Consider the following 15,071-nt stretch of genomic DNA (forward strand, 5'->3'; position numbering starts at 1 on the left):
ACCGCCGGTCCAGGCCTTTCCAGAAAGCTCGGCGGAGGCCTCTGGGCCTGCATGGGGTCCCGTGAACCGGTTGGGCCTTGCAGAGCCCCCCCGGGGACACCGGCTCCATACCGTGGCCTCCATCACCGGTGAGCCTGGATCCGGCCTCGGTACCAGCGGGGGGGGCTGGAGAATAATCCTGGCACATGGATGGGGGGAAGAGCAGAGGTTGCTCAAGAGACAGGAGGTGGCTTGGAGTGGTCTGGCCCCATTGTTCTGTTTTCTTTCCTCCCCTTCTCCCCAGGAGAGAAGATGGAGTAGCAGGAAGGTAAAAACCCCAAATCCTCACGCTTTTATGTCCCCTAACTTATATGTCACCCATGTGTTGGTGTGCCCCCATTGTCATGGTTTAGTGGTGGTCCTGGGGTAGTGGCTGGACTTGAACGTCTTAAAGGTCTTTTCCAACCTCATTGGTTCTATGTCTGTGCCATACTGAGCCTTCCCTGCCCAAACCCAAAGCATTCTGGTGTGCACGGGGACTGGCAGCCCATAGTGCTGATGAAACACATGCTGAAGGTAAAATGAGTTGCCCCTATCAGATTGCTCCTTCAAACGGGGTATTTTTTGCCGTCCCTATGTGTGTGTGTGTGTGTTAGGATTGGGGGGGTGGCTTCCCCTGTGCCACAGGTATCCCTCCTCCTCTTCACCCCACCCCTGGAAACCCACAGTTAGAAGCTGCCACTTCCCCACAGCAATTCCTGCTGCTCAATGAATAAAACCACTTGGTAATTCCCAGTGAAAATCCGAGAATTTGCCCTTCTCCTGCCCTGTGCTTCCCCTGAGAGACCCGAGTGGATCCCTGTGCCTCACCTGGGGCTGCCCGCCACAGCCCATGGCTCTCTCTTCCTCCTAACACCAGAGTCTCCTCAGCAAGGTCAGGCAAACAGGCGCTGATAAAACAACTTCCAGGTTGCTCATTCCAAGGCCAGCGCACGCGGGTCATGGAAGGGAGGCCACAGATGAGTGTGTGTGACCCTGCCGGCAGCGCCACCGCCAACAGCGTGGGGCCTTGGTGCCATGGTACAGGCTGGGTTAATGACTTTGTTGATACTGTTTGGGGAATGGTGATAAGGTCGCCCAACCCTCTGGCCCCTTCCCTTGCTGCTTCATTGAGAAAACGGTCGTTGACACAGTGCAGAGAACTCCTTTGCCCCGGCCAATCGCCGGCGGGTGGTTGGGCTTTTATAATGACTGCTTAATCACAGCGCGGTCAAGGCTGTGGAGGGGTGTTTCACTCCTGGCCTGGCTTTATAAGAGCTGGTTTGAGCTGCTATGGGCTGGCAGAGCTGGGAGGACGGGGAGAGTCCAGCCTGCGGCGGAGGGTTCAGGAAGGATTTTATGTCTCTCTCCCATCTGCTGTAGCAGGAGCTGAGTTTTGCTGAGGATCCAGCCCCTTGGCTCGGCTATGACCAGCAGCATGGACACAGGCTGTGAGAGGTGCCAGTGCCACAGTGAGGACAAGCACACTGCCATCCTCTACACCCTCCTCAGCCAGAACCTCAGCCACAGCCCAGTGCAGCAGCGCTGCCTCTGCCACCAGCGCCGCACCGTCTGCCTCCGCACGCCCCACATCACCTGCCAGGCAGCCTCCAATGTGCTGGTAAAGACCATCAGCTTCATGAAAAACCTCCCTTCCTTCAACCTGCTGCCCCGAGAGGACCAGCTCCTGCTGCTGGACAGCTGCTGGGTCCCCCTTTTCCTCCTGGGGCTGGTCCAGGAGATGGTGACCTTTGAGGTGATGGAGACCCCAGCCCCCAGCATGCTCAAGAAGATCCTCCTCAATGGGCAAAGCAAGCGGCAGGAGCCTGAGTGGACGCAGCCCACGCTGGCGGCTGTGCAGCGGCTGCAGTGCTGCCTCAACACCTTCTGGAGCCTGGACCTGAGTCCCAAGGAGTATGCCTACCTGAAGGGAGCCATTCTCTTCAATCCTGGTGAGTGCTCAGTGCTCATGGCTCTGCCTGCTGGTGGGAGAGCTCACCTTGTTCCCATTGGCATCTCCACATGCGCCCTTGGCTTGGGGACCCTCAGAGCATCCTATTACCTCATTCTTAACACTGATTGCTACCAAAAATGCCAGGAAGCGGGGAAGAGGGATGCCAAGAGAGTTTTGCTAGCCCTGCATGCACCAAAGCACCTCTGGATTGATGTAGAGCAGTAGATTACCCAGTTAATTACTTTTACCTCCTTCAAATGGCAGCCCTAGAATAGCTACAACTCCATAGTGCTGCATACACCTCATTCGTATGGCCTTGGAAATCCCTTCTGAGAAATAGGCAAGGGGAAGAGTGGGATGTGGGCAAAAGCTGCGGTGCTTTTCCAGCCTCCTTCATCACCATCTTTTCCCCCTCCCTCGGCAGACGTCCCTGGGCTGAGGGCCTCCCTGTACATCGAGAGCCTCCAGCAGGAAGCCCAGCGAGCACTTCAGGAGGTGCTGCAGCCCCTGCACCCTGAGGACCAGGGCCGCTTCACCCACATTTTGCTGATCGCCTCCACCTTGAAATCCATCCCTCCTGCCCTCATCACGGATCTCTTCTTCCGACCCATCATCGGCAACGCAGACATCGTGGAGCTCCTTGCTGAAATGCTCTATGAGATAACAGGCAGGCAGCTGGCTCCTGCAGCGTGCTGAGGAGCCGCACAGCCCCCAGCCCCATGGCTGCTCCCCACACCTCGCCAGGCAAGGAAAGTGAATCTGGGAGCAGGGATTTAGCCTTGGACTCTGCAGGGATTGCATTAGGGATGAGGCAGGAGGATTCTGCCAGGCTGCAATAGAGCAGGCAGAGAAACTGCTTCAGTTCAGCTGATGTTTACAGCAGCTCCTGGTCTCCATTTCAGGCTCAGGCACCTGTGAACAGAGCATGGAGCCGGGCGGGTTAGAGCCCAGCCTGGTTTTTACTCAATGAATCCATGATCCCATTGAAATCAATGTGCATTTTGCTGTTAACTCTAGGCGATGAGGTTTGTCCTCAGCTAACAGCTTGATTCTGTGGTGTTGAGGCATGTCCTCAGCATCACTTCCTGATCACAAACGTGGTGGGATTGGGTCTGGGTGAAGTCTTGGTCTGTTTATTGTGCTTGAAATCTTAGAACTATTCATGAAAGATCTTCCTAAGGCACTAAAAGGTGAAAAACCAGTATTAGATCTTGCAGAGTGTGCAGATTTCCCTGTCTTATACTCTGTCCTTTCTCTTTAACACCATGAAATGCCACAGTGGGTTACTAAGAGCATTTGGGCCAGTGAGTAAACCCTGAGCTACAAACACCGTGGAGCTGAACTGAGCTGGTTTAGCAGTTGAACCAAAGATCCCTCGTTGGAGATAGAGCCTGGAAACCTCATTCCTCCTGCCTGCAGCTTCCACCACAAGTTCGGTGTCAGTATTTTATAAGAGTATGGAGTTTGTATATAAGTTGTAATAAATTATTTTTTTTATAAAATGTTTTATGTTTTGGAATGTGGTGGTGACTTGTTAGAGTTGGGGTTCCATTTCTGAGGGGGGCTAGAACGGCTGGTGTGGAAAGGATGCTCCAATGGAAAGGGATTTCCCATAGAAATCCATCTGCCTTGCCATGGGGAGGGAGCGCTGTGATGGGACACAAGGAGTTCACCGTTCTCCAGGTGCTGAGCCTCACCCACGGCTCCCGGCCCACTGGTGGTGTCAGAAGTGGATGCTCTGACTCACCTGGATGCACACGCAGCCGCCAGCAGGCTCCAACGCCAGCCCCGTGGCTGTGCCTGGCCTGGATGAGGGTTGGGTGAAGCCCCACGAAGCCTCCCCACGCCCCGGCCCCCTCCTGCCCATGGAAACACCTCGAGCCCTCTGGCCGGTGCCGCTCAGCAGTGACAGAGGCTTCCAAGGTGATCTCAGCCCCATGACAGCCGTTTTCCATGGGGCAGGGAGCGCGTGAGTCACCGGATGAGGCCCACGCCAGCCACGGGCAGCCCCACACCTGGTGACACGTGTGTGAGTCACGGCACGTGGGTACCAGAGCTACCCCGAACCAGGCCCCTGGTGCCTCCATCCTGCCCCCGGGGCAGGGATCGCTGTGCACTGTGCACTGCCCTGTGCTGTGACACCCACCCGTGTGTATGGGACACCCCTCCGTGGGGGGACACATGGCACTGGGGCTTCAGCAAGAGATCAAACCCCTTGTATGGGGCTACACCGCATGGCATGGGGGGCTTGGAGACCCCGGACCCTCACACCCCCATGGCTTGGGACCCCACTACGGCTTGGGACCCCCACTACGGCTCGGCCCCCCCATAGCTTGCGATCCCCCAGACCCCCCCTAACCCCTCCCGGCCACCAGGCGGCGCCCGCTCCCCTCCGCCCTTCATCAATGACGCCATCAGAGCGCGCCGTGCCGGCCGGGCAAGATGGCTGCGCTCGGCGGTGATGGCGGCGCCGCTCGGTACTGCCTGGTGAGCGGTGTCCCGGCCGCGCTCCGCTCCGCGCAGCTCCGCGCTTACTTCAGCCAGTTCATAGAGACCGAAGGCTTCCTCTGCTTCCACTACCGGCACCGGCCCGAGCGCCCCCCGGCTGGGGGCCGGGACGAGGCCGCGGCGCCGCGCACTTGCTGCTGCCTGGTGGCCGTGCAGCCCGGCCGCGTCCGCCGCTTCATCCGCATGTACTCGGGCAAGCGGTGGGTCGGGCCCGGCGGGGCCTCGCTGCCCGGCCGCTGCCTCGTCCGCAGGGTCCGCTTCAGCCCCGGCACAGGTACGAGCACCGGGGCGGAGGTCGGGTCGGGTCGGGTCGGGTCGGGTCGGGCCTCCCCTGTTGGAGCGGTCCGGAGGGGCCGTTGGGCTCCCTGCGTGGCCAGCCTGAGTGTTCAAACCCTTCACGGGGCTTCTCTAAGGCATTAAATCCTCTCTGAGGCAGAAAGAGGCGGTTCGGAGCCTGCTCACCCTCTCCTGCCTGGGAGGGACGCGATTCCCCCTCTGTGCTGCAGTGTGTGCCCTCACAAAGCCATTCCTCCCCTCCTGCAGGCACAGAGCCGTCTCCCTGCGGCGGGGACAGACCGGCTGCAGGTGACTCTATTGCAGAAGCAGACTTGAAGCGGCTGCCTGAGTTCAACCCTCCTTCCTTCATGCCTTACGGGAACGTGGGCACCCCCCTGAAGGTTTTCCTGGAGCTGATCCGGGCCTGCAGGCTGCCTCCCTGGACTATCAGGAAACTGCAGCTGAATTTCCCAAAGACTGGCTCATCCCATCGGTATGGGAATGTGCCTTTTGAATACCGGAACACTGAGACAGTTATAGAAGAAAGAGTTTACACTGCTACGGGGGATGAGATCACAGAGGATGAGGGGCCTGGGGCAACATCTGAGGTGATTCACCCAGCCCATGCTGAGGAAGATGAGGAGGGGCAGGAGAAGGAGGAAGAGGAATCGCACTCCGATGATGTAAGTGGATGTTTCTAGCCCCAGCCAGAGTTGTCCACTGCAGCTGCACAGCTGGGAGGGCCAGGACAGCTCTCAGAGCTCGCTTTTTATCTTTCAAGTGTATAAATTGCTTGTCTAAAAGCAGTGTTAATACAAGGTTGTTCACGTCTTGGTGCACTAAGCCCCTCAGCGCATGGACAGTATGGGCATTAACACCTCCAAAACTGCTTGTCCAAATCAAGCTGGTTGTAAGGGTTGAGCCCAAAGGGTTTGGTCAGTGCTGAACCCAAAGGGTTCAGTCCAGAGGAGGAGGCACAGGAGGAGGCTGGTGCTGTAGGAGTAGATCCCTGCCCTGCTGCATGGCAGATTGGCCCAGCTCTGCTGTTGCTTGTAAATGAGATTTGGGAAGCACATTTATGTGCTGGAAATGATGCATGGAGCTGTACAAATGGCTGACCTTGATTGCTCCTGCATTGAAGTTAGTCATCCTGAGGAAAATGGCTTTCAATGACAAAGACTCTTAGAAAACTGGGCTGGACAGGCTCTCCGGAGACTTTCTCCCTTCTCTCCACCTGACAGACGCCTGTCTAGCCTGTTCTCACAGCCCTCTGTCATTACAGAGCTAGCACAATCCTGAGGCAAGCCATTCCCGTTCTTTGCTACACCAGAATTAACTTAGATGCCGAATCTTTGCTGCAGTTTTATGCCATTAGGTTCTCGTAGCAACAGCAGACACAGAGAACGCTTTGTCCCTTCCTTTACAAACTCTGTATTCAGTGTTTGCCTCTCCGGACTAAACAGACTCCTGTAGCTGTTTGTGGATCACCAGCCATTCTTTTGGCTGTTCCTCAGCTGCTTAATGTCTTCATTAGAGGACTCTACCCAGAAGTGGGCAGGCAGCAGTAAAGCTGTCAGTCTGCTCTGTGTCCGTGCCAGTGAGCTGCTTCCCTGGAACCAACACAATCTCTTTAGGGATCAACATGAGTGGAATTAATTTGTTGCTAGTGCTGACTTTATGTCCAACACACCTGCTCCTTACATGGGCATCTTTGTGTTCCAGAGTGAGTACGCTGCTGAAAGCATGCTCTGAAGTGGGTGTGATGTGGTATTTTTCACCACTTCTCTCTGCTGACTCTGAAGATGGCATTAGTCAGGGGAATGAAGTCATCAGTGCTGGTCGTGTTAGTGCCTGAAAGCAGCAGGCTGAGACCAGCTCTGTCGACAAAGCTGTTTCATAGGGAAGGTGCTGTGAGGGTGAGGGAAACGGGGGAGGCCGAGCGCTGTCTGGCACTCACCTTTCTCCACCTCATTTGCAGGACAATGATACCTGTGAGGAATGGGAGCGCCACGAGGCTCTGTATGAGGATGTGACCAAGCAGGACCGTGTGGAGGAGAGGCTCTTTGAAGAGGAGATTGAGCTGAAGTGGGAGAAAGGTGGCTCTGGCCTTGTATTCTACACAGATGCTCAGTACTGGCAGGAGCAGAATGGAGGTAATGTTGGTGCTTGTGTCACTGAGCCACAAACTACCCACCACGAGCTGGGGGGGGCCAGGCCTGCAGGTAAATCAGGTGTGACCCCATAGGAACACTCCACATCAGCTGCAGATGTGGGCATCATGCCATTGCTTTTTAAACCTTCCCTCAATCACAAAACCTGCAGTGGTTCAATCCTTCAATCCAGTCACCAGAGACACCAGTGGTCGTGCTGACAGCCCCTTGTGTAAGCACTGTGGTGTGCAGAGTTTCTAATACCATTTCCTTCCCATTTTGTTAGAATAGGGATCTGGGCCACCATCAAACAGCTCTTCTGTGTCAGGCTTCCAGAGCTTCCCCCAAAACTGGTGTTTCCTTTCTCTTGCAGACTTTGATGAGCAGACTGCAGATGACTGGGATGTGGACATGAGCATCTACTATGACAAAGGTATTTTGAGCTGAACCCCCCCCTCCCCCTCAGGAAACCAGGGAGGTTGGGAAACTCTGACCCTGCAGAATTTCTGCAGTGAGGAATTCTTTGGCTTTGTCATCCTTTGGAAGCGTCCAAGCTGTCAGTGTACATCAAACAGCATTTCTTCTTGTCTGGCAGTGAGAGCTGCCAAAAAGAACAGGTTCTGCCTCCTTGTTGCGTGGTGCTCTGGGGGAAATGATGGTAGTGAACAGCTTTCCTAAGCTGTGCTGCTCTGACTCTTGCTTCTTTCTCCCTAGATGGAGGTGATAAGGATGCTCGGGACTCGGTCCAGATGCGTCTGGAACAGCGACTCCGGGACGGTTTGGAGGATGGGTCTGTTTCAAGGCAGCAGATTGGTGCCTTTGAGAGATACACCAAGGTGAGCCCTGGATACATGCTCAGGAGCTGATGGGGCAAGGCAGGAAGTGGCAGTGCTTGTGGGTTAGGGGGAGGAGAGGTCTTAGATGTGAGGAAAGGGCAGAGCGTTCTGCAGAAGATGGGGGGGGGGCTTTGTCCAGCAACTCTGTGATGGACTTTTTCCTTTCTCCCAGGGCTTTGGCAGGAAGGTGCTGGAGCAGCAGGGCTGGACGGAGGGGCTGGGACTGGGGAGCAGCAACTCTGGAATGACTGAAGCTCTGGACAATGAGGGTCAGAACCCCAGATGTAAGAGGGGGCTGGGGTAAGTACCCAACCATGCCCTGCTGGGTGGTGTTCAGAGCTTCTGCCTGAGCAGTCTGGGCTGACACAGCAGCTAACTGACTGCAGAAGGAACAGGGATCTGCCTTTGTGCAGCTGGTGGCAGGGGTCTGCCACAGCACCCCAGAGCCAAATATGCTGCTGTTCCTGATGGGTCCAGTGCTCCTTAGAGGAGCATGTGGTGTTAGAGTAGAACTGGAATCACTTGCAGGTTCATACAACACACAAACACAAAGGGAGAGCTGTGCTTGAGCACCGAGGGTTACCTCTGCTATGGTATTGTAGTAGGGAGAGCCCCAGCTACCTGGGCTGTAACCATGCACCTCAGCCCTGCCTTCTCAGGGGAAGGGGTTGGAGGCTTTGTGTGGTGCTGTGCTTCACTGTGAGAGCTGGCTCTTGTTCTACAGTAACCTCGCAGCCAGGAATAGGAAAAGAATCCTTATTACAAGGCTGCAGCAGGTGAAGGAAAGGAGCTGCAATCCACAGGGTGCCTGTCTGCCTCCGCAGTGTGGGACCAAACGTTTCCTGCTTCCTTCTAGGTACCATGGGGAGAAACTGTCAACTTTCATCAGGCTGAAAAAGCCCCGGCAGGACGCTCCCATCCTCATCTCAACCATCTACGATGACCCTGACCCACAGGACAGTGGTGACCAACTGCTCAGGCGCCAGCCACCCAGTGCCATGAAGTACAGGCAGAACATGGCATTTGTCCGGGCGTCCCATGGCGCTCTGCAGAGCTTCAGTGCCCAGTCACACTGAGCAGAGACTGTCACAGAGCCTTTGGGATGGTTCCACTCCTGCTGAGCACAGGCTGGCTCCTGGTCTCAGGTTTGGAGCAGGGCGTTTTTCTATTTATTTTTGGAATAAAAATATACTTGTAACAAATTGTGTTGGTGGGATCTTTTCCCGTAATATAACCATCCAGTGAGGGAAAATAGCACTGGTCCTGTCCAGTGGGACCTGGGAAGGATATTGCACTTCTGAATGATGGTTTAAAGTTGATACTAATGCCTGGATCAACCAAGCCTGTGTGCTAGGTGAGCCTTAACAACCCAGAACTCATAGTTCATGGCTGCCTGAGACCCAGGGAAGGACAAGTACAGACAGGGCCAGCCGTGGCACGGTAACTGTCCTGCTGAAAGCTTGCTGCTGGCTCGCAGCTTCGCGTTGCTTGGGTGTGGTGATCCCACACTCCCGGGAGAAACTCATGGGGATGAAAGACTTGTCCTGGCAGCCTCCAGAGGAATTCTGCAGGAGGCGTTTCCCTGCGGTCGGGCGTAGCGGGTGCTTCCTTCCACAGCTCCCTGAACGTGCTCTGCCCCGTTTGCCTGACGCAGGCACTCTTGGAGGCAGGAGGGGGATGGGAAGCCTTCATCCTAGTGACCCAGTACTGGAGGGTTGAATGGGGATTGGTGGGCACTCCCCTGGCAGGCTTCCCTTGACCTTCCTCAAGGCTCTCGCTGTGTCGGGTGGGATTCAGGGAGTGATTCCCCCTTCTCTTGGGGGCAGACGTGGGGGTTGGGTTGTGCTGGAGGTACCAGGGCCGGTGCCGGGACTCGAACCCGTGGCTGCCCCTCCTGATGCGGGTCCGGGGGTCGAGTCCCGGCGCTGGAGGAGCTACGCGTTCCTCCGGCCGCCAGGGGGCGCTGTGCCGGCCGCGGCCTTTCCTACCCCGGAACGCGGCGCTCGGGGCCCGCGGACACCCGGACCCAGTGTCCGGAGCACCGGCGGCCGGGAGCGGCCTACGGGTACTGGGGGGTACCGGGGGGTACCGAGGCCGTGGGCCCTGAATGGAGCTGGGCAGGGACTGGGGATGTGGAGGAGAACGGGGTTGTTGGGGAGAAGGGGGAGCCTGGGGGGGGGTTAAAGGGACACGGGGAGAAGAGGATGCGGAGCATGGGGCGAGGGGGAATGGCTTTAACCTGCACAGGGGAGACTGGGACGAGCTCTGGGGCGGAGGCTGTTCCCTGGGAAGGAGCATGCAGGAGAGGGGACGTGGTCTGCTATGGGGAGAGGGGGGTGTGGAGCCATGGAGGGGGGGACATGGGGACGTGGTGGGGTGAGGAGGGGAACCCGTGCCCCTGCCGCATCAGGAAGGACCCCATTGGGGTAAACCTCACCCCACAGGCACAGCCCCGTGGGTCTGGCTGGGGGGGTTGTGCTTGATTCCAGCCACAGCATCACCAGCTGGGGGGGACAGAGTAACGTCCACCTCAGTGTGGGGCTCAGCAGTGCAAGCAGGGGCACGATGGCACTTCCCCTTCCTTCCCACGTGCTCCCTGGGTGCGAATTCCAGCAGATCCCATTCCTATAAATGCAAATAAAATGGTAAACGTGGATTTTCCTTCTTCAGTCGACAGAAGGAGATGAGCCAACATGTCTGAGGGCAGCAAGGGGAGCTCGCTGGCCTTTGGCCAGGTGGTAATCGGGCCCCCAGGCTCTGGCAAGACAACGTACTGCCATGGCATGCAGGAGTTCATGGGCAGGCTTGGGCGCAAGGTGACCGTGGTGAACCTGGACCCTGCCAACGAGACGATGCCCTACCAGTGCTCCGTGGACATTGCCGAGCTCATCACCCTGCCCGACGTGATGGACAGCCTGAAGCTGGGGCCCAACGGGGGCTTGATCTACTGCATGGAGTACCTGGAGGCCAACTTCGATTGGCTGCAGGAGAAGCTGGCTGCATTCAAGGGTCACTACTACTTGTTTGACTGCCCGGGGCAGGTGGAGCTCTACACGCACCATGATGCCCTGAAGAACATCTTCGCACACTTGGTCAAGTGGAATTTCAGAGTAAGTTTGGGCTCCACAGGGCCCCTGAGCTTGTGCAAAGGGCTCAGAAGCTGAACACTTCATAGGAAGAGCTTTTGATTGTGGGGACAACTGTTTTCTTTACTGACCTGTTTGGCATCTCGAGTGAAATGGCTTTATCAGGGCAGGAGGGGGATTTCACCTCATTTTATGCTCAGAGGATTTGCAAAAGAGTGGCTTGTTCAGAGCATTTAATGATACAATCCCAGCCTGGTTTGTGTTGGAAGAGACCTTAAAGCTCCTCCAGCCCCAACCCCTGCCACAGGCAGGGACCCCTTCCACTGGAGCAGCTGCTCCAAGCCCCTGTGTCCAACCTGGCCTTGAGCACTGCCAGGGATGGGGCAGCCACAGCTTCTCTGGGCACCCTGTGCCAGCGCCTCAGCACCCTCACAGGGAAGAGCTTGTGCCTAAGAGCTCAGCTCAGTCTCCCCTCAGGCAGGTTCAAGCCATTCCCCTTGGCCTGTCCCTACAGACCCTTGTCCCAAGCCCCTCTATAGTAGGCTCCCTTTAGGTATTTGGAAGACTGTTACAAGGCCTCCCTGGAGCCTTCACTGCAAGACTGCAGTGGGATTATCATGAACAAAGGTGTGGGTTCCTTCCTCACACACTCACACTGTGCTCCAGGGTCCTCTCCGCAGACCTTGTGTGTTCTATCAGAGCGGGTGCTGTATTTCAGAGGTCCATGTGTGCACTGGGTGAGCAGGGATCCTTTTGCCTGCACTGTGAGCAGTGCAGGTGTCCTGTGCAGCCAAGCCCCAGTGCTCTGCACGTTGTCCTACGTGCTCTGGGCTTTCTTGCACAATGGAAGATGCAAATGAGGAAGCGCAGGTGAGAAGAGTCCCACAACCAAGTGAGCTTGCTTACGTTGCATTTGCTTTGCATTTGGGCCAGAGTGTGAATGTGCAAACCATGTGTGGTGTGAGCAAGAAAGGCAGGTTCATTTGCTTGAGAATGTCACTGGGAATCTGCCCATTAGAGATGATTTTTATTTAAATAAATGTACATGCAATTGGAGTTGCTAAAAAAAGAGAGTTGCAGGGCTGTGGTGATGCTGGCCCGGGTGCCTGTCAGCTTGAAACTGGCTCTTTTCTGCTGCAGAAGCATAGCTGTGACTCAGCCACACTCAACTACAGAGCCCTGGCTTTGAGTAACATTGTGTAACAGGCAGTAACTTAACAGAGATCTCAGACCACATTGTTACAGCTACACAAAACGCCAGGAATCAACCTGCTCATTAATGTAATTATTAATTATTATTACAAACCACAGGACAATTGGTTCTCCCAGCAGAACGTGGTGTGCTGCAGTCACTGCTCCTGAGCATTCCTGGGGGGAAGGTGGAAATCTGGAAGCACTCGTGGTGTTCAGGAGAGTTCAACCCAGCTCCCAGTACCCAAAACCCTGCCGAGTTCACAGGCTTGGAGACTTCAGCTGCAAAGGCAGAAAAGGGCAGCAGTTGCAGATTTTAAGTGTTTTCCAGTAGTGCTGGTGGGGCTCAGCACCCCTCTAACCATCCCTACACCCGTTCTGTGCAGTAGCACTCTGGGTTCTGAATCCCCAAGGTGGGATGGGAGTGTGGTGAGATAGACTCCTCTATATGAGTGCACTCGTATGTGAGGATGTTTTCTATTCAGGAGGTAGGTGGTAGCTTTCCCTGTATGGGTGTCTGTGTGGTTATAGTCAGGTCTTGAACAGGTTGTCCTATAGCCACTCCATCACGTATCTGATCTGGTGCTGTCCCTCTGTGCCTTTGCTGTCCAGTTGGCTGCAGTGCACTTGGTGGATTCTCACTACTGCACAGACCCTGGCAAGTTCATCTCTGTTCTCTGCACCTCACTGTCCACCATGCTGCACGTGGAACTGCCTCATGTCAACGTCCTCTCCAAGATGGACCTGATTGAGCAATATGGCAAACTGGGTAAGAGCCTGGGAGAGAGACACACATGGAATTAGGCTGTGACAGGTACAAATGAGGTGTTCAGGGATGTATCGCTGGGAGGCAGATGGGGAACTCCTGTAAATCTCACTGGGTTCTTCAATTTACAAGTTGCCTTCAGAGCTTCTTGGTGTTTCCCTGCAGCTTTCAACCTGGATTATTACACAGAGGTCCTGGACCTCTCTTACTTGGTTGACCATTTAGCTTCTGACCCCTTCTTCAGAAACTACCGCCGCCTCAATGAGAAGCTGGTGGAGGTGATTGAGGACTACAGCCTGGTGTCCTTCGTTCCACTCAACGTCCAGGTGAGGAGGCAGGAGTGGGGCAGAGAGAACAGGGAGCACTGGCTATTTGGCCAGCAGTTTGGTAGCAGCCAGGTTGTGTCTGCTTAGAGCCATGAGAGCTGAAAGAGACTTGGGGATGAAGGAGGAGCTGTGGAAAGACTTGGGGATGGAGGAGAGGAGTGAAACATTTGTGGGTGATCTGTGGCAGCCAAAGGAAAAGGCTGATGAGCTCAGGGCTCTGTGGACCTTGTGTGTGTCCTGGGGTCCGGCTGCATTCAGCTCTTCTGTGCCTGTAGTTCAAATCTGGACAAAGTATTAAAACATTAAATTAGGGAGCCTAAAATAATTAGAAGACTGGGAGGAATACATTTGGGAGGAAGGGCTGAAAATGTTCATCTGGTAGTTGCAGTGCTGTCAACAAGGGCAGATGGGCCGAGACAAGAGGTGATGAAAGGGAGGGAGAAAGTGGAGGGTGTCAGCCCATCATGTATTCGGGCTCCACAGTGGGTGTCCCTGTTTGTCCTGTGTCCCTTTGTTTGCACCCCTGGGGAAGGACTTGTCTTGCCTCAGGGGAAGGACCAGGTTCCCTGTGTGTCATCTCCCTCCCTTCCAGGACAAGCAAAGCATGCGGCAGGTGATGCAGGCTGTGGACAAAGCCAATGGCTATTCCTTTGGAGAGCAGGAGCACAGGAGCCTTGAAGCTCTCATGTCAGCAGCAGTGGGAGCTGATTTCCACTTCACTTCGTATCCTTCACCACTGACCCTGTTGAGTGGAGGTGGGACTGGCAGTTTGCAGGCCCTGGTCGTTCCCAGCATCTTCTGATGCTGTCTGGTGGTACACATGCAGCGAGTTGGTAGGGCTCAGCCCTGACCTTACAGTTGTCCAGGCCAAAGCCACCACAGTTGTTGCTAATTGATACTGTGAATGTGGGAAGACTTTTGACAACTTTCCTGTCTCACACCAACTTGGAGTGGTTCATTCCATCTCATCCAAACCATACAATTGATTCTCCTGTACTTGTCAGGTCTGGGATCAACCAGAGCCAGAAATAACTCAGTTGCTGTGTGTTGCTGCCAGTACTGCCGTCTTCCTGCCAGCCTTGAGGCTAATGTGGGGCTGTCCTCACTGAGAACATTAAGAGCTCCTTGCAGAAGGGAGTGTTTGAACCCAGCCCCTTGTTTTCCTTAATTACTGCCTTATCAGCACACTTGCAGTACAGGAGAGGTATGTGCAATCTCAGGACAAAGCTGTGGAAGAAGAAGTGATGGATCTGTAACACACCCACCCCTTCCACGGCTGCTCCCTGTTTTGACACCTCTCCTTTTCCTACCAGGAGCTTAAGTTATCTCCGGGCTGTGTGACTCAGATGAAGTGAAAGCTTTTCCAGGCAGAGGTCTGGCTGCTGGACTCCCTCTCTGTAAGGGTTTGACCTCTTGTGCTTCAGCACCACTGCACAGAGCAGTGTTTTTGCAGGAAGGTGATAGCCAAGTACATGGAAAGCCAAGTCTTTCCTTAGGAACATCGGAGATTTAGCCAGGTGGAGGCATGGGTAGCAGGAGAAGAGAAACAAGGTAAGGAGACTGACCTCTGCTGTGTCTTCTCCTACCCATTGTGACCAAGAGAGATCAAGAGGAAGAAAACTCAATTGGAGGTGTCACGTCTGCAATGAGACTTGAGGCAAAAGTCTGGGGTTTAGTGCACAGGAGGAGCATGTCCAGGCCTCATGCTCGGAGTAACCAGCCTGAGAAGCCTCCAACCTGTCCCAGGGAGGACAGAGAAATGGTTGTTACTCTTTTTTTTAAAGTAATGATGGACTCTTTCTTAATAAAACACTCATCTCGCTTTCATCTCTGCAGTTTGCTGAACCTGAATAAATAAAACCAAGAGTGCTCCAAAGCCCGAGGCTCAGAAGTGTCCCAGCAGCTGGGGTGTTGCATTCTTTGCAGCACAGCTCCCTGCTTGCCGTGGTGTGTTCCTCTC

General features: G+C 55.1%; 3 protein-coding genes across 9 annotated transcripts; all 3 read left to right on the plus strand.

Annotated features, from left to right (window-relative positions):
* The first annotated feature begins 51 nt into the window (after positions 1-51).
* On the plus strand, positions 52-3,478 carry NR0B2 (nuclear receptor subfamily 0 group B member 2). Of its 6 annotated transcripts, none has more exons than XM_031043359.2 (3): positions 52-307; positions 1,402-1,970; positions 2,397-3,478. In XM_031043359.2, the coding sequence occupies exons 2-3, from the start codon at positions 1,445-1,447 to the stop codon at positions 2,666-2,668; spliced, it is 798 nt and encodes a 265-aa protein (XP_030899219.2). In that variant the 5' UTR covers positions 52-307; positions 1,402-1,444; the 3' UTR covers positions 2,669-3,478. The 6 variants fall into 6 exon arrangements, with proteins under 6 accessions (XP_030899219.2, XP_030899220.2, XP_030899224.2 ...); XM_031043360.2 differs by having other exon boundaries at positions 1,405-1,970; XM_031043364.2 differs by having other exon boundaries at positions 52-128.
* Positions 3,479-4,403: 925 nt separating this feature from the next.
* Positions 4,404-8,944, plus strand: GPATCH3 (G-patch domain containing 3). Its single transcript, XM_005142704.3, has 7 exons — positions 4,404-4,754; positions 5,024-5,439; positions 6,735-6,909; positions 7,280-7,339; positions 7,621-7,742; positions 7,915-8,042; positions 8,599-8,944. The coding sequence occupies exons 1-7, from the start codon at positions 4,415-4,417 to the stop codon at positions 8,816-8,818; spliced, it is 1,461 nt and encodes a 486-aa protein (XP_005142761.3). The 5' UTR covers positions 4,404-4,414; the 3' UTR covers positions 8,819-8,944.
* Positions 8,945-9,725: 781 nt separating this feature from the next.
* On the plus strand, positions 9,726-14,938 carry GPN2 (GPN-loop GTPase 2). Of its 2 annotated transcripts, none has more exons than XM_031043357.2 (6): positions 9,726-9,807; positions 10,420-10,852; positions 12,632-12,788; positions 12,951-13,111; positions 13,704-13,834; positions 14,295-14,938. In XM_031043357.2, exons 2-6 carry the CDS (start codon positions 10,436-10,438, stop codon positions 14,365-14,367), a joined length of 939 nt encoding a protein of 312 aa, XP_030899217.1. In that variant the 5' UTR covers positions 9,726-9,807; positions 10,420-10,435; the 3' UTR covers positions 14,368-14,938. The 2 variants fall into 2 exon arrangements, with proteins under 2 accessions (XP_030899217.1, XP_005142760.1); XM_005142703.3 differs by having other exon boundaries at positions 9,735-9,807; positions 10,413-10,852.
* Positions 14,939-15,071: the final 133 nt, after the last annotated feature.

Source organism: Melopsittacus undulatus, chromosome 14, assembly GCF_012275295.1.
Source record: "Melopsittacus undulatus isolate bMelUnd1 chromosome 14, bMelUnd1.mat.Z, whole genome shotgun sequence".
Classification (NCBI taxonomy): Eukaryota; Metazoa; Chordata; class Aves; order Psittaciformes; family Psittaculidae; genus Melopsittacus; species Melopsittacus undulatus.